At 39.0% G+C, this 23,018-nt stretch overlaps 1 protein-coding gene across 15 annotated transcripts in view; it reads left to right on the forward strand.

Moving 5' to 3' along the window:
- The window catches only part of MAPK10 (mitogen-activated protein kinase 10), a 137,741-nt gene that overhangs the window by 98,787 nt on the left and 15,936 nt on the right, over positions 1-23,018 (forward strand). For 13 of the 15 annotated variants that reach the window (XM_053976079.1, XM_053976077.1, XM_053976072.1 and 10 more), the window contains one exon: positions 21,145-21,327. In XM_053976079.1, the coding sequence (XP_053832054.1) occupies positions 21,145-21,327 (183 nt within the window). Of the gene's footprint in view, positions 1-8,660; positions 8,736-10,701; positions 10,790-14,436; positions 14,603-21,144; positions 21,328-23,018 lie in introns of those variants that run through there. The other 2 variants (XR_008436839.1, XM_053976086.1) reach the window with 2 other exon arrangements.

The following is a 23,018-nucleotide window of genomic DNA, read 5'->3' on the forward strand; positions in this document are numbered from 1 at the left end:
AAGCAGAAAGTTGAATCCCAGAGGTATGGCTAAATGAAAATAGCACACTACTGATATGCACAAAATTGAAAACGAAAAACAGATGCACAGAATTATTTTGGTCAATTAAGTTACTCTAAAACCTGTAATCATTCCATTTTATATACTATTTACATCACGTCAATAAGCAATATAGAAAACAAGCATTATGATAACAAGTTGGACAGCTTTATTTACTATTCATCAAAGGAAAAATAAGGAAAAAAAAAAGTCCTAATTTGGCCCATCTCATTCCTGTAAATCTGTTTTTCTGCTTTTATGTTTTGGAAATACTGACTTCATAACATTTGTGGTGACATCATAATCTTTTGCTTGCTAATGCATCATGGTTTTGGATTCATCTCAATGCTGTATGGGCTCAGTGTTGAGTCTATACAACATTTCTTTTTTTTTTTTCTTTAAAAAAAATGAAGAATTTGACTCACCCAGTTTAAGGCAACCGTTTTTCTGCCATGGTTTCCAAATTGGCCTGAAATCAGATTCTCTTGATTTAAAAATGAACCTCCCTTTATTTGCATGAGGTCTGTGTTGTCAATTAAATTATATTTCCCTCCCATCTTGTTCTTCTTGTCTTGGGTGATATTATTTTTACCCCTTCCAAGGTGGTGAAAGCAATATTAGAAAATGAAAACAAAAGAGGAGGTATCTGCTTGGCCTCCTGTTTATCACAGGCTAAACCTGCCCGTGCTGGCTTGGAAATGTAAGTAAATATGTTTTGCCCATCAGAATAAAATGAGGCAACATAACATATCTTCACTTTTGGAAACAAAAAGGCATCTTATTTTCATCTAGTTGGCAGAAAGGCACCATGAAAATCTAGCATCAGCAGCCACTGGCAGTCGGTGTGAAGAACACCCAGCTTTCACAGACGTGTAGCCATGGAAGCAATTATTTTTTTGCTGACTTTTGAGTAATTCATGTTGTGTTTGTCAAAGTTGGGTCCTGCCTGTCCTGTTTTCACAGCTCTGTCAACTTCCTCTGAAAGCTGAGCTCTGCTTGGTGACCCAGTGAAGATGCAGTTCTACTTCACTAACAGGGAGATGGAGGGACAGCAGGCACCTCCTGTTTGCTGGGGGGGTGACAGCAGCACTTTACTGCTTCCAGTCTTATTGAAAGAGGGGCTGGAAAGCTACTGGATGCAAAACAAGGCAGAGAGCTTAACATGGTGATTTTTTTTTTTAGTAGGTAGCTTTAAGGTGCTGAGCTGTCCCTGCAGCATGAGGAGCAGGCTGCAGACCCACCTTCAGCTGTAACCTGTGCAGAGCAGAGCAGCTCCCAGCATTCCCAAGATCTGTGATTCAGTGTGTTATGCTGTGTTTCAGTGGTCTCAGAAACACCATCATAATGCTTCCTCCAAACAATGCACTCTTTCCCTCTTAAAAGCAAAAAAACATCAAAGAAAAACTAAACTTGAGGTTCAGCTGTAAATACTGAGGATATTTCCATTTAATCTTTTCTGAGTGAAGTCTGAGATTTTAGTTGATAGGCAGTTAGAATTCATACTAAGAATGGTTTCCAGAGAAAAGCATAATAGTATGGTTAATGAGTTGCTCTCCTTTTTCAACAACAAGTTAGGAGATATGTTCATTTGCCCATGTCTGGAAAAAGAGTTAATGCTATATAATTTAAACAATGTAGCTTTTAAAAATCATTCAGACAAGAGAATTACTTTGTTTCTGTCTGGCTGTGGAAACTGTCTCATGACAGGGTTGTATTCAGGGAGAGCAATAAAAGAGTCTTAAAACATTTTTTTAAACATTTCAGCATCAGTTGAAAATAGCAACTGAATTTTTGAACAAATGCAGCAAACGTGTAAATTGTGGGATAGTCCTACTTTTTAAATCATTGGAAATCCCATATCCTGAAATAGAATGTATGTGGGCAAGGTCACAATTACTACCATGCTTTAATGGTGGGTTTTTTTCAGATGAGTAGGAAGTTAAAAAAAAAAAAACAAAACAAAAACAAAAACAAAAACAACAACAACAACAACAACAACAAAAAAACTTAAAAAAAAAAAAAAAGAAAAAATAAGAAAAAAGTAAGAAGAAGAAGAAAAAAATGGTACATTGATTTCCAAGTCAGTACTCATTTGTTAACCAGTTTGACCCCATGAATGAGTTGTCATTGTTGGAAGGACTGGTTTGTGTATGGGTCCATACAATTTCCCTCCCATCCCTGGCTGTTGATGAGCAGATCTAGTTTCAGTCCCTCCCAGGTGCAGGAAGAGCTGGAGAAGCATTTGTGCAGCTGCAGGTAAACTTCACAGAAGCACATTACATACTTCCCTTGGGCTACTTAAGGCTTTCCAACAGAGAGTTTTCTGCCTGGAAGAGGCAAGTCTGTATAGAAATCAAAAATACCAGTTCCTTTTAATCATTCAAAAGAGTCTCTACTGTGTGCACTTGCTATCAATATGAGCTTGCTCATTTCTAGTCTGGAGCAGGAGCATTTGTGTATGGCACAGTATACATCTGAGAAAAAAAATCACAGCTGCTGCCATGTTTTATGGAAAGAAAATATTTTAAAATTTAATCTCACCTAAATCATCCCACTGAGTTACCACTGCACTCAGGTGCTGCTGACTTGAAATGAAATGTGATTTTTAAAGTCTTTGTGTAAATTAAAAGATGAAGGGGATTAATTTCAGAACCTCTCATCTACGTAAACAAGAAACTCTCTCTTAAGCTGCTATGGAGAGAAAGCTCTGGAAACTGGATAGACTGCAGCTGGTTTTCAGACAAGTAAGAACATCCTCCAGTGTCCTGGAGAGTACTGGGTAGAAATTGCCTGGCAGGTACCCTCATTCCTTGTTATTCAGCTAAGGCAGACTTTTCAAAATACGGTCAGGGAAACTTCCTTGTCAGAGATCAGACCCTCTCGAGAAGAAATCCACCTTTCAATCCATTTCCAGATGGATTTGCAAACTAAAATATTCCTGGCAAGTTCTGGTAAGCTTTTGTAGTCCACTTCTGAGTTTCTTGCTCAGTGTTTCTTTGATGCTTATTCCATTTTTCTTAAATTGGAAAGAATGTGAGCAGTTAAAAAGTGCCTGAACTCTTGGATGCAATTGGAAATATGTTAGAAAACCCCAGGGCTTTCCCAAAAGCTGGTTCAGCTCTAGGCAATAACATCTTCAAAAATCTCATAAGATTTCAATTTAAGGATTGGGAATGTATTTCTGTTTTTTTATCTGAAGAAAAGTGAAAACTTAAAATGAATGCTTTCAGGTGAGACAGTTTTATTAAGATCTGAGCTCCCAAGTCTACAGTGATGTCCTACAGGCACACGTGACTTAGTGGGGAAAATAAAGTGATCAGAGCATTTATTTTCAGTACTGAAAAGAAGGAGGCATGTACAGGATGGTACTATAGCGATTTCACTTGTGAGTCCTTCAGCAGATCAAAGGAAAACAGTGATTTAGCCATAGAAATATATTGTGATAATAGCCAAGTGTCCTAAGTTTGGCTATGCCTGAATTTCCACTGTAAATATGGAGAACAGAATTCCTACTGCAAGTAGCCTAAAGTCTTAGATAGTCAAAAGAGAAAATACCATTAAAGTAGGAAGAGAGAAAAATTACAACTTTCTTCTGTGTAATTATGAACATCCAAAAGGAATTGTGAAGAGAAGTCAGCATTAACAGATAGAGTTAATGTTTTCTGCGGCCAGATTTTCAAAAATTCCCTTGCCCACCAGCTGTCTTTGAGAGTGGTGGGATTAAGAAATGCTCTCTGACATCTGACAGAAAGTGTTCTATTGCCTTAGGAAAAAAGTTTGCATCAAGAAAGTATTTTAGGAAAAGGTGCTGTCTTTCCACCACTCATAAACAGAATTTATCTTTGCATTTGATCTGCATTGATTAATAGGTGTAATTTTAGTGTCTTGAGGGCATTTTTGGCTGTTTCTTAAGCTACAGTATAATTAAAATTTCTGCATTTTTGTTAAGTGCAGTCTGTTGTTTTACTTGTTCTGGGTGGTATTTTCTTAAGGCTTGTTTTGTCCTAAAATCAAATCCAGCAACTAGCATCAGGATTATTTAAAAGCTACTGTTAAGTGTGACTGGCTTGGCTTTCCAGGTAGGATGAACGGACTCATGTTAGCCTGCTGCTTAAGTGTTTGTTAGCTATGACGGTATTGATAGCTAAGTTTGGATTTTGACCTAGATTATTCTTCCCTGGCTATTTGGTTTTGGACTCAGGATTTGTCTTAAAGTTTGTTCATGTGAGTTGAGGCCTCTTTCAAAGGGGTCTCAGAGTAGATGTGAGGATGATTTGGCTGTTGCCATTTTTCTTTTTCTTTTTTTTTTTTTTTTTTAATTCAGATATGCATACTCCAACAGATTAGAGTGTAATTTGCACTTAGCATGAAACCCCCATGCTGCCTGTCATCTGAGTGGCTCTTGGACTGGATCCCAGGTGCTACAGCAGAGATGTTCCACTTCTTGTTTCCCATAACTCGCCTTAAAGATTTTCAGGACGCACTGCTGCCTTGTATGAATTTCAACTGAGGCAAGTTTTAATTGTGTTTTCTGGCACCTATGAGAATTGGATGGTCTCAAATGTTTTGGGTTTTTTTTTTCTGTGGCATTAGTCAGCTTTTTCTTGATGGCAGCTGTGCTAAATTGAGCTGAGACAGACTGGAACAGATTGAGCAGAGAATTTAGATCTTGTGGACAAAACAGTACTGAAGTGCCTTTTGTCAAGAGCATGCAGGTATTTGGAAGGGATCAAAATAAAGAACTGGAACACCTTCAAAATCACACGAAGCTGAGTCAGGGGAGGTTTAAGTTGGATGTCAGGAAAAGATTTTCACCTAGAGGATGATTGGGCACCGGCACAGGGCAGTGGTCACAGCACCAACCCAACAGAGGTCAAGGAGTGTTTGGACAAAGCTCTCAGGCACAGGGTGTGACTCCTGGGGTGTGCTGAGCAGGGCCAGGAGTTGGACTTGATGATCCTGATGAGCCCCTTCCAACTCAGCATATTCTGTGATTCCTGTTCCAGATATAGAAACATAAAAGTATCCTCAGATGATCAGCTAATCTGTTTGTGTTGTAGCAAGAGAGACTACCTGGGGGTTTCCTGCTGGAAGAGGTAACAAAAGAGTACCTGAATAGTATTTGAGACCTGAGAAGAGATACTTCAAAATCAAAATGTAAAAGGAGCTAAAAGAGGACCTGAAGCTAGGAAATGCAGGATCTACAAAACAGGTTTTCAATGCTATGGTCTGTTAGACAGAGTGTAGTGTGCTTCACATTCCTTGGCAAGATTATCTGTAGGTCTCTCTTACCGTGATGGTTTTTTTATATAGATATATCCAAAAGAAAATGGGAGAAAGGGGAGGGTGTGAGTCATCCCTTGTGCCTCCACTCTTTCTGAGCTTGCTGCTCAGGATTCCCATGGTTTTTTCAGTCATTTTTTTAACAGTAATTTTTTAGCACTTGTTTGGCACTACAGCCTAAGAGGCAGGAGCCTTCTCCAGTGCAGGCTTCCACTGGGTCACAGAAAGTTTAAAAAAAGACAGAAATTCAGAGGTTGGTTTGAAGCCTCACCCTTGTAAAATGGTGGCAATTCCCTTTTGGTTCCATATAGCATCTGTCAGGAGAGCACCTGTATTCCATGGTGTTTGGCAAGAAAAAAATTAGAAGTCACTAAGGCAATTATTTGAACATTTAGGAATCTTATTACTGTTATTGAGAAATATTAAGGTTTTCATAACATCATGTGGAAACTGGTGTTTCAAAATAGAAAGGAAAAGCTTTCTCAGGAAATCTTAATGGATTGAGCTGATACTGTGCTGAGCTTGTTAAAACATGCTGAAATTCAAGCATATAACAAATACAAGCACAAAGGGGAGGGTTTTGATATCTCAGCAAAGTCTCAACAAAGAGATTGGAATGTCAGAAAACTGAGAGTTTGCCATGACTTATCCAGAATTGAGGGAGATAAGGGTTTGGTGGTTTGGGGAGGGTTTTAATCCTTTTCAAGAGTTTGAGCCATCTCCACAATCGTTATTGGGGTGCCACGCATCAGAGACTTTCCTTGGCATTGGCAGGCCTGGAGCCTTTATAGCTGTGGTATCTGGAGCATGTGAAAAAAAAAGCAGATTTTCCCATGTAGTACTGAAAACTACCACGTATTTTTATAAGCCATGCCCCTTTTTTTTTTTTTTTTTTTTTTTTTTTTTTTTTGCATAGAAATAACCTTTAAAAACAAGGTACAGCATCCAATACAGGCTACTATATTTTTCATGCTGAAAATTCAGTAAGTAAGTAAAATTCAGCAGACATCAGCACAGATCTGCAGGAGTACTCAAAACAGAGATGGAGGTAAAGAGAGGTTCTGCCCAGCAAGGTGTCTGTCCATTTTAGGAGGATTTGGGGAGAGAGAAGCTAGCTGTTATCACAGGCATACTCAGCTGCCTTGACATTTTACTGAAGTTTGCACCTTAGCCATTGGCAAGCAGTGTTGTGTGCTAAATATTTTGGCCTACAGTTACACAAATAAAATCAGATGTCATGATTTGCTTCATTAATATGTCTATCATTATCTTCTTCAGTTAGTTTTGAGGAGGTGAACATTTCTTGTCAGCTGGCAGAGGGGTGATTTCTGCATCACTGAAACAGGAGCTGTTACAAATGTGAATGTTTGGTATTCTCACTAGTGCTCTGGAAAGAAAGTGTGAACCAGCCCATGGGGTTGGAAAATATAGCAAAGCTCATGCAGGTGTGCATGCATCTCTGGTCTCTGGAGTGTCCTGTGGCTTGCATGTAATGAATTTCAGTTTGAATGTCACAATTTTCATTGAATGACAGTTGGATCTTACTGAATGCAAGACTGAAAAGCCACCTCAGTGGGAGTTTGGGCAAGGGCAGGTACAGATTCTCCCTATGGGCTCCCTCTCATTGTTTTGTGAAGTCCCAGAGAACCTGCAGTTTTGCAGGAGGAGAAGGTAGATTTATCAGGGAAGTGTCTATGAAAGGTTGACTTGGGTCCTCTCCATATGGAAATATCTTTGGGTAGTTCTACAATTCCTGACCCTTCTGCATCTCTGCTGGAAGGAATCTGAAATCTGGAAGGATGAGCAAGCACTCATTGGGGTCAGGAAGTACCTGTTTGGTGGGGGATCAGAACCAGAAGGTGGGCCAGAGAAGAAGGTTTTCTGTATGGTTAAAATGTTTTTTTCCTTTGTTCAGGAAGACATGTGCATTTGGTTGCTGGTAAGCACTTGTTCAAAGCTGGCTATGCCAGGTGTCCTTGGCAAGTTTACTTGCATTCTGAAGTACGTGTACATATTCAAGAATGTGTTCCAGGGTGTGCAGTAGTCTGGTTTGTAGAGATTCTGAACACATTAAAAATTCCCTACTCCTAGTAATCCAGGACCTGGATATTCCAGTGGTGAGTGGGTTTCCCATCAGGGGCTACCCAAATCCCAACAGTTCCACTTCAGAGAGTCTTGAACAGCTGTAGGTTAAATTCCTTAACATTGTTTCACATGGTCTTAAAAACATCAAGGCAAATAGCTGCTAAACTGAAGCTTTACCTTGAATCATGAAGAGGTCTGTCACTAGAAGTTAGCCTGCCCTTCATTAAAGCTTAGGGATGTTCCATGTGTTAATGCAGCATTGCCAGCATTTGTGATTACTCATGTTTGAAAAACAAAAAACCTTTTACCAGGTGTAGATTTTCAGTGCTTTGGAGCTGAATGCAGGTGTTTAGAGATTGTGGTGTGCTTGGCTTTTTTCTGATGCTTGTATGAGTGAAGTTACTTGGACTGCAACATCTGGATTGATGTTGGACTAAATGAAGCAGAGGATCAAGGCATAGATCTCAGTTCTGCAGTCCTTTCTGGAGCTTTGCACATGTCTCAGTGCCTTGACTGTGACTTCTGACAGCTGCTGCTGTATGTGCTAAGATTCTTAACCTCCAACTAACTACTTCTAACGTGCAGCCAAACCCTGGTTCCACTTTGATTTATTTCTAATTGCCTCGGGAGGTGAAAAACAGGCAGCAGTCAAGCAGGACGTTATATTGGACGTTATATATGGTTATACTTAGGTGTTTATCTCTGCTCCTTCTGATTTGAAAATTTTCAAAGAGCTTCCTTCCCAAAACCTCAGGCACAGAGGGGAATAATCATCTCTGATTTTACATGGTTTGCAGTTTAGTAAGGCACTAGTTCAACTTGTGTGTGTGCCCTCTGGAGCATAGCATAGAGCAGTAATGTCAGGAGGCAGCCTCTGAAAATAAAAAGGAATTAATAACAGACGAACAAACAACTGCTTGCTGTATCTTTTCCTGATATTTTGCATGCCATTTAGCTTGTGATGAAAGCAGCAATAATTTGCATCTCTAGGTCTGCTTATTGCTTCCAAACAAGTAGTCTTTTCTTTAGTTCTTTGTTTTTTGTTTATTGATTTATTTATTGTGTAGTGTAGAAGTTTTTCGTATGCTAAATAAAGCAACAAGGGAACCTTAGACTCAGGCATGTTAAGATTTCCACCTTTCCACAAGGGCATTTGCCTTCAAAGTCAAATGCACTTTAAACTGTTGCTAAATATGAAACTGTAAAAGTAAATTTAACCAAGCAGCATGACGCTTTCATATTTTTTTCCCCAGTTTCTGGCCCTGAGACACCAGTCTGTCCCTGTGCTTGCTTTCATGCCCTATGACTTATCATAGGGCAAGGACAGCAGAGGTAATGTGGCTACATGGAATCAGTATGGGGGAAAATGCCACCTTAATCCTGTGCTGGATATAAGGAGTCTGATTTTCATCTTGTGCTCCAGTGTAAATTGTGGTGAGCTTTGTTTGACCCAGCTGAACTGCTCTTCTCTGTAGGAGGTAAATAGGCCCCTGATTTTCTCTGAATTTCACTGCAGAAGGTACAGCTTAGCGCTTCTGTGTCTCAACTGGCCTATTTAGAAATCACCATTTCCTATCATGGCAAATGGAAATCATATGAGATTCTCAAGATCCCTGTGATGGACTGCTGGCTTCACTGAGATTTGCTGGAAGTGAGCCAACAGACCCTAAAGCAAGCATTGTTGGAGTTGAATGATCTCAAAAATTCTATTCATAACCCTGAATCAGTGGTGGGTAAGTCTTCACAAGGACCCAAGTTCTTTTTGTGGCTTCTGGCAGTTCAGCTTGTGAAAATATGCATGGATCTCTGGTAGCTGGAATGATAAAAGAATAGCAATTTGCATATCCTTATTGAATACAGAGACCAGCATTCATTTACAAAACAAAGCATCATAAACCTAGGTAATGAATACAAATGAAAACTTGAAAAAGACAAAATTAATTGGTAAATTTTAATTACAAAGTTTTATTGTGACACAGTAGCCAGCCGCGGGTCTCAGTTGGGTTTCTGTATTTAATGGCATTGTCTTTCATCCACACTGGGGTAAAGGAAACTGTTGGAGTCGATTTTTCTCAGACCTGCTCTGTTGTCATGAAACTCGTGTGCTCAGGCAGAAAAGCAGCCGCCGAGAGCAAGAGGCAGGTCTGTGTCTGCAGGCGCTGTGCTATAGCATGATTGGATAAGTCTTCTCATTTGTTTGTTGTTCTGTTCCTGTTTTCTTGTTTACCTTCATTTCATTTTTGTTTTCAGTTGACATGTGGTCAGTAGGGTGCATCATGGGAGAAATGATTAAAGGTGCTGTGTTGTTTCCTGGCACTGATCGTATCCTTCCTAGCAGCCATTCTAGCCCCAGTAGGTACTTCCAACCCTTTCCCTTCCAGCCCCTTCCCACTAGACTAGTGCTCACATACCTCTGTTGTGTACCTAAAAGAGCTGGGTTAAGTCCCACTGCAAAATCCCTGCAAACCAAAATGTCAACAGACCATTACTGCCTCTCAGCAAAAGCCTTAGGTGAAAACCACAGTAAGTACAGCACGAGGAGATGGAAAACAACCTCCCACACAGTTCATCAGCATCACTTTCTGCAGCCAGTGACCACAGTTTTGTTGTTATGAATGTCTCTTTATTAATTTGGTGGTGTGTGGTTGGGAGGGGCGTGTTGCACAAATGAGGGGGGGTTTGAAGGTGGTAGAAGGGTAAGCACAAGTCACTGCTTACCTCAGTGAGAGATGTTAGAGGTTCTGTGTTTCACATGCATTTCTGCATCTCTGTGATACTCAGGCATAAATCATAGAAATAATTACTTGTTATAGATTCACTAAATTGCTTATTTGCTTTGTGTGGTTGCTCTTCAAGTGGTATTGAAGTACAAAAGTAGGAAATTATTTCAGTTTGGGCACAACTTCTTCCCAAGACTAAAATCATCACTTGGTAGTAGTTTAATGACTCAGAAGTCTGGATGTTTCTTGGGAAACTGTTGTAATGGACTTGGATCTGCCATCTCTTATTTAAGTGCATGGAACTACTATGTGAAACCAGAATATATTCTTGACATAAACAAGAAGTGATTTACAGATAAACACACTAAATCAGTGGACAAGCAGACTAAGAATATATTTGTTTTCCTTAGAGACCATTCTACACTCAGGGCTGAGGCAGCCATATTTCTTATTTTGTTCCACGCTTTATTGAAGCACTTTAGTATTTATCAGATTGTGGAAACACTTCCTTGTGTGTAACAATAACTGAGATAAGTACATGCTTGATCTAACTCCAGTCTTTTACTGTCCATAGGGTCATGAATATGAGAAATGGATATGGCCTCTGTACGAATTTCCCTTCTATTTTAAATTCTGTACTTAGATGACAGAGGAGTTTCCAGGTATTATTAATTTTTATGTAACTCTCTCTGAGTAGGTGTGCATGTACACTTGTGTGTGTATATGCACATACTTACCAGCTCACTTCAGCACTTCTGACCTCATTTACATTTTAAAGGGTTCAATAATTTGATCAAAATGTGGAAAAACTATCATCTGAAGAGCATTAAAGAAATGAAAGTAGGTAATTATATCATTAATATTTTCACAGCCTTGCCTAGTAAGATCCTAACTTGTGTTTTGCCCAAAATGCTGGGTGAGCATACCCATACTGAAATGAGCAATACACTTTCCTTGTGTCTTTGTATGATCTGGAGCACATCTCCTCTGCCTATGTGAAAGTAAACATTTCCCTTCTGTGTGTTAATGGAAAAAAATAGCACCGATTTGTGCTCCAGATCTGCTGTGCTTCTGTTTCCTGTCAGTGTGGAGTCAAACATTTGAGCATCCCTCAGTGATGTTGTCATAACTGGTTTTATGTTCATAGACCTACATTTTATAAGCTAACATTTAAAGATATCCCCAAATAAGTCCAAAAATAATTGAATATGTCTTAAATAGCATTTTAAAAACTGGTTTCTTTGACACAGCTGCACGCTTGTTAAAAAGAACTTCCACAAAGCCTCTATAATTAAAGCATTGTGTGCCATCTATTATTGCAATAACTCCACAGAAACTGTCATTTACCAGCTGCTGATTTCTTTGGGATTGGCCTGTAATTGAGTTCACATTCTTCATTTGTATTTATGATACGTTGCTAAACTTGCTCTGTGTTTTCTGTACCTCTCTGCTTTTCTTCTGCTGTTCCATGGCTATTCTATGGACAGAGAATGATACCATTGCTTTGCTTTCAGGCTGCTCCTCAAAGCCACCTTGTCCCCAAATCCACCCCCCACACCCCTTCCCTGCTGCTGAGCAGCCACGAGCAGGGGTTCAGCACTTCTGGCTCCCCTGCCCACCTGTGCAGCTGAAAACCAGTCGGGAAGCTGCAAGCTCCAACCCAGCCTGCTGAGATCCATGACCTCGTGCCATCCCCTGCCTTAAACCTACACAGAAAATGCTTAGCATTGCTGTAAAAAAGATTATTTCTTCAGACGAGTGATGGAGTCGGGCAGCTGGATAATTCCATCAGCAGGGACTCTGAGCCCTCAGAGCTCGAGGGCAGCATGCTTAAGGATGTGTTTAAGTGCAGGAGGAAGAGTAATTAAACATCCGTTTCTTTTAAAAAGTTTCCTCTTTGACATAAAATGGGTTAAGCCTGGCAGTGTACCAGAATCTGCTATCAGCAATTTTTTTCTTAACAGGCAGTGTTTCATTTCACATCCACACTGTGATTTGAAGAGTATTTAATACTAATTTGTGTCAATTTTTATGCATAAATAACCATGAAAAGCCGTTTTGAAGCTAAAAGACTGAATATTCATGAGAAATGCACTGTCAGTCATATATTTGACTGCAAAATTACTATTTGCCATTTTCCAGTGGTTAAGGAGTGTAGGTCATTTGATGCTGTTACTGTTTACACAGCTAAATAGTCCGTTCAGCTAACTTTAAAAATTTCAGTAGCAAAATTCAGAAGCAGAAAATGCCTCTGAGTAAATGAAGAGTGGAGTGCTTAGCTAGGCTGCTGCTTTGTCCTACTCCTGTAATCCATCTGAATTCACTGAAATCACTGGGGTGAAGCTGAGAACAGAACCCATCTCTATTCTCTTTTAAACTCCCAGTTGTGAAGAATGATTGACAGTGTCCAAAATCCTCATGGTCTTTACTGATCCTTGAAATTTTACTATTTCTCCATCATTTTTGGTGTATGCATGTGATGCACATAATTGTGTGCTACAGCTTTTTCTTTTTTTCCGTTTTATTTTTTTAATTTCATATGAAAACTTCATTTCAGTGTTGACAGCAGTAGTTCTGCTTTCAAAAAGCAATCAGCATGAAGCTTGCACCTAATTGTGCCTCGAGCAAGGACGTGGTGTGTTGTGTTGCCTCAGGAACAATGGGATAAGCTGGCTGTACCTGAGTCTGACTCTTGTTCCATGTGTTCTCCTCAAGATTTTATGAGGGAGACTGCTAACCTTTTCTCATTGCTGCATGGGTGATCTGGAGGAGTCAAGAAGGTGCCTTATTCCTCTGGTGAGCTGTGAAAGTGTAGTTACACATTTTTCTTAGCTGCTGCAGGCATTTTGGGCAGACAAGGATGAATGTGCCTTAAAATCCTGTACTTGGACAAGCTCAGGGAGACAACTATATATTCAGTAGAGAGATGTGATGTCAGCTGCTCTTAGGATATGTCTGCACAATCTTATGCAGCCTTATTCTGCCTTATTCTACCGCTGCAATCGAGCCATGCACAACGTAGGGATTGGAGTATAAGGGGATTGCCAGCTCTTGTGCTCTGTGGAAAGTGTCCTTAAATGCGTGCCAGCTCTGTCCTGCTCCCCTGTCCCTGAGGGCAGTTTCCCAAGGGGTCCTATTGTTCAAGCCTCCTTGAACAGCTGGAACTTTGCTTTCCAAAAATTCGGGGTCCTGACTTTACTCTTCACCTGACCCATATCCCTCAGGACTGCAAACGCCACCAGTGCAGGATCGCTGCGGCCCCGGCAGCCTTCAGTGGACTTTAAGTGGTATCTTGTCAGTGCTGGGTTAACAGCTGGGCTCCATGATCCTAGAGCTCTTTTCCTAACCTAAACCACTTCTATGGCTATGTGAAATTTCTCCCTGAAGTTGTTAGGCATCAGTCATATCAGAGCTCTTGAAATCTTCAGCCAGTGCCAGGTGTGGCAGCAGATGTGTTTGCAGAGGAAGTTCTCCAGCCATCAACAGATTTGATGAGCTTATACTTCGGCTGAGCTGCTGAAAAAATGCTGGGCAGAGCTTCAGAGCCATATTGTGGAATTCAGGAGATAAACAGGGCCTTTTTGAGCTCAGGAAGGATAGCTGAACTTCAGAAGATAACCAACATCATCAAAGATTCTCACAGAGTTGAAACTCCTTCAGACCTTGAGCTGAGACTCAGTGCTCAGAAAGTGAAGAACGTGACCAGTGTGAGATGAAGAAAATAGACAGAAATACATGTAAGCCATCAATACTCTTGAAGGACCTCTTTTTTTAAATCCACACTTCTGGCCATTTCATTTCAACAAAACAAAACTATGTTTTTCAAGACTCGTGCTCTGAAACAATAGTTTCACCTTTTGATAGATTCCTTCCAGGCATAGAGTTAATTTACTTACAAACTTCACATCAAAATGATCTGCATTGCTGGTGAAATACAGAACAGAAAAATTACTGTAGTTTCTGAAAATACTTTTAAATATACATATTTTGCCTAATAACTTTGCCTAGGTTCCATAAACAAATGCTGCTATATTGAGTCAGAATTATCTATAAAGTCCAGCAATATTAGTGCACAAGTCATTATAGCCCAGGCCATAATCTTTTTTAAAAAGATGGGTTTGTACTTTCTAGCATTAGTGGCAAAACTATTTTCTCAGGCATCAGAGAAGATCTCAATAACTGCCCTAAAGCTTTCTCTGCTTTATGCAGAAGATGCAGGGACTGCTCTGAAAGCAACAGAGAACAGGTTATTGGAAACTGTTCCAGCAGACCTTTTAAGAACTAATTTTTTGTACCTTTTCTTTGTCAGGAAAACTGAACTGATGGAAAAAGACATAGAGCCTGCAGAAATTTTGCACAGAAGTCTACTGTGGTCTTACCTGTTAAAACAAGTACAGCTTTAATGGTTACAACAGTAAGCGAAACAGCATTTTGTGATTTTCAGGGCATCATTGGCAGTTAGAAATAATAAACTCCTTAGTAAAAGCAGCTTTATTTGCACAATAAATTAATTCTGCTTTAAATCCAAAATGAGATTTATACTTTATTTGAAAAGTAATTTTTGGTGTGGTTTTTCTGTGAGCAATAATGCTGAATGAGCAGTGGTTCCATGGAAACAGTGCTGTTTGTGGATAAACCACCAAAAAATGAGTGCCCAGGCTGCAAAAATCCACTCCCAGCACTATTAAATGATGAAAGGTTATCCATTGCCTACTTAATTATTTTCAATACAGCAATGTAACTCTTTTAGAAATGTTTGTACTAAACACAAATTGTTTGAGCTTTGACAGTGTGCTAACAGCTTATAATTTTATCTTGGAAAACCTGCCATCTGTATGTAAATACAAGGAAAATGAGAACACTTGCTCCTATCCAATAATGCAACTCGGTTCATACATTTTGACAACTGCTCTATTGCATATTTATTATATTTTCTCATGAAGATTTTTTTATTTCTCTCTTTATTCAGCCTTTTCTCTTTGCTGACTTTCCATCCTTTGAGTGATGTATACAGCTTCCACTCCTTGGAAGTCAGAGGAAATGTAGGGAAAGAACTAATGCAAAAGATTCACGAAGTATTAGTGAGCTGAGGGTTGCTGGAGGTGGCTCAGCTGATAGATAGGTATAGATATAGACTGATAGATGCATGAATATATAGAATGGTGTATGTTGTTGAATATTCTTGAACTTCGAGGCCAAAATTTGTCTTTCCTTAAACACTGGGCAATTGAATAACTGTTAATTGTTGTAAAAACTCACTTGTAAAGGGCAAAAGGAACTTTTGAATAATTACACAAATGAAAACACAGAATGGTTCTGTTTTCTCCTGATTCTGGAAGAGGAGCAACTCTACAGTTTCCAGGAACCTGTTTTCTATGTTTTGGACTTGAGGAGAGTCTATTCTTGATTTCTTATCCAAGTTGTTGCAGGTACACCTGAGATTCAGAAGCAAACTGAGCTCATACCAACTTCACTGACAGCAAAAAGAGAAACATTTTAGGATTGTGCTGTATCACTAAGATCCTACTTCCTATGCCAACTCCTAGGTGGCTTTTATAAACACCTGTAACATGTTTGTGGTGTGACAGCTGTGGATGCCCCATCCCTGGAAGTGTTCAAGGCCAGGTTGGATGGGGATTTGAGCAACCTGGCCTAGTGAAAGCTGCCCCTACCCATGGCAGGGGACTTGGAATAAGATCATCTTCCAACCCAAACCATTCTATGATTTTATTATTTGCTTACTGCTGTGTAAGCACAGATGAGCAGCAACTGAATGAAATACCAGCCAAAAAATAGTATTTGGAAATTTTAGTTAAGGAGCCGCAGATGGTCATCCAAAATGTTAATGATGGCATCTGCACAATGAACACTGCTATCTCCTAACTCCTGAATGATCAATGGTAATCTTCTTAAGTAATTTATTTGTGCTACATGTTAGCTTTTGCTATCACCACATTCTGTTATTCCATATAAATAGCAATTATTATTCTGAACAGTGCGCAGCATTTTCTGTTGCAGCCTAATTTTTACAAATGCCACATTCTTCTCAAAGTGTTCACCTTGGAACAGAAAATGCTTTATAGTTACTGTCTTGTCAGATGGTAGCATTTTCAATTCCTTTTGTGTGGGTTTTTTTGTAAACTCCATTGGCATCAATGTGTAAATTGTGGGACTGTGGATAAAATATGAATGTGACACTGATGTCTCCCACAGTGTAGCTGGTTAGTGTCTTTTTTAGCAGATTTATTTTAAAAAGAAAGGTCCAATTAAAAAATTAAAAAAAAAAAATTGGCCTATCAACTTTGCAGTTGTTGCCACAATTTGGTGTTGGGGAGGGAACTGCAGAGCTTTTCATAGTAATTATTCTAAATTTGACACGTTATGAGAACTGAAGTGGAGCAGTTAGTTTTTGTTGGTGGAATATGCATATTTAAGTGGAAAACAATTAGCAAGGTTTTTCCCTCAAGATTTTGAGATTGAAAAGAGATGATCTTCCCCTGTCTGTCTGTTACAAACAAAACATCCTGTGTCTGTTTTGTTTATGTTGTGCCTACCTTAAGAAAAGCAAGATTTGACGCATCCTAATTTTAATTATGTCCAGGAGCAGCACATTTATCCACAAAGAGCAAATCCTGCTCCTGTACAGCAAAGCTGGTGCAGAGGTGCTGCTGGACAGGTGGAGAAAGTGCAGTCCAGTGTGCCAGGCAGGGAAGCATGATTCCCACCAGCACCACCACTGTCCAGCACAATTCCAACAGCTCTCTTAGAAACAGGCATTCTGGCTCAATTACTCGTGTTCCCCACATCACAGTCCATAGATACTGCTTGAGGAGGATTTTAGAAAAAGGCTCCTCTTTCAGGTGAACAAACATGAGAGATTAAGTTATTTGTATTGCAGTACAACTGAAACACCCTAAGGCAAACAGTAACTCCTCCTGCGAAATCTTGCTGTTGAACTTAACAAAATACAATTCTTTACTCAAAAAAAGAATGTGATTTACACAGACACATCATGAAAAGGAAAAAGAAAAATTGTTGTGATTTTGAGGCTAGATAGGAAGACAATAATTTGTTGTCTAAATTGTTTTTTTAATTAGAAGCTACTATTTTGTACACTGTAGAAATGTTTTTAATATTTTCTGATTGAGACAGAGAAGTACTGTAAATTTTCTCTTATAGCCAAACTCAATTTCCTTATAGTTATATAGAAATTTTCAGGAATTTAATTTATCTGAGGTTTACAACTGAATTAACAAAACACCAGTTTTTAATCCACACTTTTGAATTATATTGCATCAGTGCACACAGAAAAAATGCACACTTTCAGTCTGTGCCTCTAAATAGATGAATTTACTGTGAAGTCTGATTTTTTCAAAAGAAACACTTTATTGTTAATTCACAATGTTATTTTCCTATTAAATTTTTATGCCTTTGCTTTAGAAAAATATGTCACTTAATCTGCAGTTCAACTTTGTGTTGTTTTCCAAATAAATAACCAAGTATTTAGAAAGTGAAGGGGAACAACCCTTAGGAGAGTAAAAAGCTGCAAAGAGAAAAGGTGGTGGGTGAGCTTGAGGCCTCAGTGATAAATCTTCATTCAGAAGATACTAATTTTTGATCTATTTTCTTAAATCTTTGCTGTAACTCTATGTTGCCATCTTAATGTTACTAAATGCCATATTGTTAGTGGCAGAGGCAAGCTAATAAACCCAGGTTAGAGCCCTTCTTCTGTCTTAAATCATACAGATGCTGTTGTGAATAGTTGACACATTTTCCTTCATCCTGCTCAGGATGATTCAAATAGCTTTTAAGCAAACATTCCATCATTTTCTAGAGCTTTGGGTTGGAATTCTTTCCAACTGTCAGTCTGTCTAACATTTGCTTAATTTCAATTTTTTAGTACCATTTTTTCAATAACATCAATAGTTACAATCTCTAATTTATTAATGTCACCTACTGTAGATTTTGATTCACATTAGGACTGTCCTGTAGTAACATTTGTTTCCTGTAGAATTGCTGAAGCTAATGCTGACTGGCAGCTAGAGAAAGCTGTTTCTTTGCCTTGATGTGTAGACCTCAGAATTTTTTCCAAGACTTTTTTTTTTAATCTCATACCATGATAAGTAGAACTTCTAATCACCAGGTACATCAAAGATGCATCACACGTGGTGACTGCATAAAACATTACAATAAAATTGAGCTGGACCAGCAGAATATAATCCAGTGGTTTTAAGGTCTAGGGAAGGGGAGAACCATTACTAGAGAGAAAATGTGTGTGTTCAGCTGACTAAAACATTATCTAACTGCTTTCACTTAGCATGGTTTTGTTACTGTAATTATCAGGACAAAAACAGTCCTGAGTGCCCCATCATGTCAGTTTGTGTGTGTGTGTACATGTAAATGCATCTAAAGAGCAAATGAATGTATTTTATTTAAGGGTTTTGGCAGTATATGAACAACATAAGTCAGAAAAAACACAGTAAGGAAGCACAATTACCCATTCAGATCATTCATTACTCAAAACCAGTCCCTGAGGTTGCTGTGACATAAAGCCTGACCTTTTGGCTCTTGGTAAGAGCAGGGCTGCAAAAGGTCCAGGGCTATCCTGCAAATCAAGTCCAGTCAAGGAGCAGAACATGGTGGCTCTGCCAGTTCCATTGCCTTTGGCTCTGGTTTTTGCACTGGTGACTCCATCTCAAAATGTCCCAGTTGTGGGTGGTAGTCTGCTCGTGTGTTATTTCTTAGTGAGAGCCTTTCTGTCAGCTTAGAAGAAATGTGTGCAGTGGGAGCTGATCTGTCTGTGGATTTCCCTTCTCCCTTCTCCATCACCAGTGACATTGGTTCCCATCATGTTGGCCTTTCTCTGGGAACTTCTTGTACCCCTTTTCCCTTATTGCTCATGTCTAGGGCATCTTTCTATGTCTTCCCTCCCAGTGTGTCCAAGTCCCACATAATTCTGTGATCCCAAAGATCAGTTTTTCTTTGGCCTTCACTAAATGCCTGGGAGATGGTTCACCTGCTCTCTACAGGGGTGACCTCCTTTGAAGCAAGTCCTGTGTTTGGCCCTCCCTGTTTATCAAACACTTCACTCAACATACACAGGTAATGCTTCCAGTGATGATTTTAGAGCTTGGCTCTCTCACCCATTTAGCTTCTCTTGGCACAACTAACAGCCTCTTCATTTCTGTACTCTCTGTTCTTTTCTGCAAAGCATTTACACACTCTGTGTTCTCAAGTTCCTCAGAGACCTGCTTCTGAAGCAGTTCAGCTAGCAGTCACTGAGGTATCTTGACTTGAACCCAAGTTTAAAATGTCAAACCACTTTATTTTCTAATGAAATATTTAATGAAATATTCAGGCTACTCTTTGAGCAGCTGTAGTCTTAGATAACTTTACTGTTGCTGCAATTGTTCAGTTTTCTGTTGATAAAAATATTTTTCATGGACAACACAAGCTACATACAACCTACAGGGGGTGTGTGTGGGAGGGGCTTTTCTACATAAATCTCATAAATCTTCATGTTAGTTTAAAAAATAAGAGGTATTCAGAAAAAACTTCCCAGACTGCTGCTATTTCTAGCAACCTTTTTCAGCTGAAAATAAAACAATTTAAAACACTGCTTTAGAATCCTTTAAAGCATATGTTTAAATTATTTTCATTCCTTTAAACATTTTTGATTAGTAAACCTTCAATTTTGAAATGAATTATTAGCTTTTTTTTTGTTCAAATAAGATAGTTCAGGTAAATCCAAATTTAGTCTATCTTTACTTTCCAAGATACATTACAAGACTACTTTCATTTCTCTAAAATAAAATACTTTGTAAAATCTGAAATTGCTATTGCAACAAAGAACTGGTTTTTGCCTGACAATTTTTTTTTATCTTTCTTAATATTTTGAAAACTCCTCCACACTTATGATACTGATGAAAATAATAACTTAATACTTTTAAGAAAAGAAATCTTTGTGCTGAAATGCTTTGATTGTTTGTCTTTTCAAAGCCTTTTCTTTCCAGTGTGTTCTTAGCAAATCTCCCTTCATTGTATTTCTTAGTATCAATGTACCCATGGCTGCATGTAATCCTCCTTTTTTTTTCTCCCTTGTAGTCATCAGGTTCTTAGCTTTGTGAATTAGTGTGATGTAGATATGCTACTGATAATTTGCTTTTTTGTTGGCGCAGTCAGTCTTGTTCTGAATGTGGCTGAAAGAGTTACATAACACCCATGAGGTGCCTAAATGTTAGCACAAGAAAACTAAAATATCAACATCTCAACAGATGAAAAGCTCAGTATGAAATGCCTGTAATACACTTTCTTTTCAGGCATTAGAGCCTGTTTCCCATTAGCCAGTATCAGATTAGCAATGTAGCTGTCACTTTTTCAGTTAAAGAGAAACATCTGTCTACACCTGTGCATCATTTGTCAATAGAAAATGAGTCCCAGTGTGTTCTTATAAAATCAAACAAATTGTTTTTGAGGGGTTGCTGCTTGGCTAGTATTGGAAAAAGTAGCATCAATGAAGTTATTGGAGAGAGCAAAGTGCAAAGCAGATGAGTGGGAGAAGACTTTTGTCCTGTGCAGAACTTCTTTAAGCCAGCTGGGTGTCCCTCCACAGCCTGAATAGGGAGGCAGGTGCACATGTTGTTCTTCCCAGCTGATGTACTGACAATTATCTGCATGTAAAAAAAGGGAGTGCAAGTCAGTGGATTTCAAGTTTAAAAAAAAAAAAAAAAAAGATAACAAGCATTGACCCAAGGAGAAGAATCTGTGCGTTGTTCTGTGGTGGTCATGGTTTCAGAACTGCACAATGTCCTGCAGTTGTGTGAGTTGTGTGTGAGAGTTTTTCCCTTTGCAGACTGTTGGACCTGGAGGAATAGTGAGACGAGAAGGAAAGATAGTGACTGTAAAGATGTTACGAAGGGAGTTAAATACCTCTGAGGATTCTCAGAGAACACAAGCAGAAATGTCAGGAGGCTACGTGGGGGTTTGCATTTTGTTTCCCTTAACTGCTGGTGTTCAGATATTGATCAGTGGAATAAAGTTATTGAGCAGCTGGGAACACCCTGTCCAGAATTCATGAAGAAGCTGCAGCCAACAGTACGGAACTATGTTGAGAACAGACCCAAGTATGCTGGCCTCACTTTCCCCAAACTTTTTCCAGACTCTCTCTTCCCAGCGGACTCAGAACACAACAAACTCAAAGGTATGTCTGACAAAGGGACATGGTTCATGTGCAACAGCTACAGTGGAATTAAGGCTTTTCCAATTTTTCTTCTCTCTAGCTGCACTCCATTTAATGCACTTAGTTGCAGACCAGTGACTGCATGGCTTTTGTTCAACTGAGAGGAAGGATTTGGAAATGGTTTTTGGAGTTCCTGGTGCTTGGGCAGCCAAGGGGACATAATCACTGATGCACTGAGAATATTCCCATGGTGTTCCATGTGATGATCCTGTGCCACAAGGAATTGAGGCGTTCCTTTACTCTTATTCTTGAACTTGTAACACAAAGGAACAATGGAACTTCCATTGGGAGATCTCAGCACTTGCACTGGCTTTTTTTAGGTGAAAAATACCAGTTCAGCCAAATGCCTGCCTCATAGCTCTGCCTTTACTAGAAAATACAAATATATTATCAACATCAACCAAAATGAAGTAGCCAAGGATTAATATTCACTGGGGTGGATTTCTTCTTTTGAAAAATCCTGTGGGTCACTTAAGATATGTGAAGTAGAAAACGAACTTAATTACAGTGTGACTAGATATCCCCCTGTAGAAGAAAAATTGCCATGATTTTAATCATGTATTGAAGTATTTTTTCACTTGAATAGGGCATTGACCTTCAGTAGGAAAAAACTGATTATTGTGTGCTTAGTACACAGCCCTGGAGCCCCTGCAGACCTGTGCTGTATACTGGTTCTGCACCACTCCAGTCCTTGGAGCCACTCACCACAGTGGCATTTAATGTTTTTCAATTGCTTACAATTTGCATGTCATTACATGACCCAGAATTTTCTTCCAGTTAACAACTGCTTCATATCCAAGCTGCTGTCCTGCTCTGGGAGTAAAGGGAAAGGTCTGGGCAGATGCTTTCAGATACACAGAATTTTTTTATACTCCTACCACAACACAATTGGATAATGGAATTTTGCAGCTAATGAATAAAAATGACTGTCAAACAGTGCTGTTACCTTTTGGGTACAGAAAGCACATACATTTGAGCATCTTGAATGCCAGTTTTGAAGATACAGCCACGAAGCAAGAAACAGTGCATTCAGGAATCCCTACTTGTGCAGCATTGTATCATCCCATGCCCTGCCTAAATATTTCACCATAATGTAATGTTAGTGGTTTAATGAGACACTCACCCATGTATGATGAGATACCTAATAATATCTTTGCACTTACTGCTCTTTGCAACTTTTTTCCCTTTCATTGTCTTTTTCACTTACAAGCAAATAATTTTGAGCATCTGAGATCTTAGAACACTATATGGTTAATAATAACAATAATAACAGAAATACATGTTGTTATAATTTTTTCACGTGGGTTAAGATGGTATTATATTTTTTACAAACTCCAACTAGGAAAAATCCATTTGGGTAATATAAAGCTGAGTTTGTGGCTTTGTTGTGGCATTGTTTGCCTGATAGGCACAATGGAATATATTATCAGGTAAAATAAATCAATGCTGGAATGTAAATTTCAATGTTTGTGTGTGTGTATATGTATATATATATAGGTATATGTAGTGCAGGATTCTGTGCCCCAGTGATTTAAATTCCATTATGCAGGACAAACAAGACTCAAGCAGTCCCAAACACTTCCATACCACAAGGCTACAGATTTGAAATTATTGCTTCTATGGGGATGCCTTAAGATTAGCCTAATCTCTAT

This window comes from Vidua macroura, chromosome 4, assembly GCF_024509145.1.
Source record: "Vidua macroura isolate BioBank_ID:100142 chromosome 4, ASM2450914v1, whole genome shotgun sequence".
NCBI classification, from domain to species: Eukaryota; Metazoa; Chordata; class Aves; order Passeriformes; family Viduidae; genus Vidua; species Vidua macroura.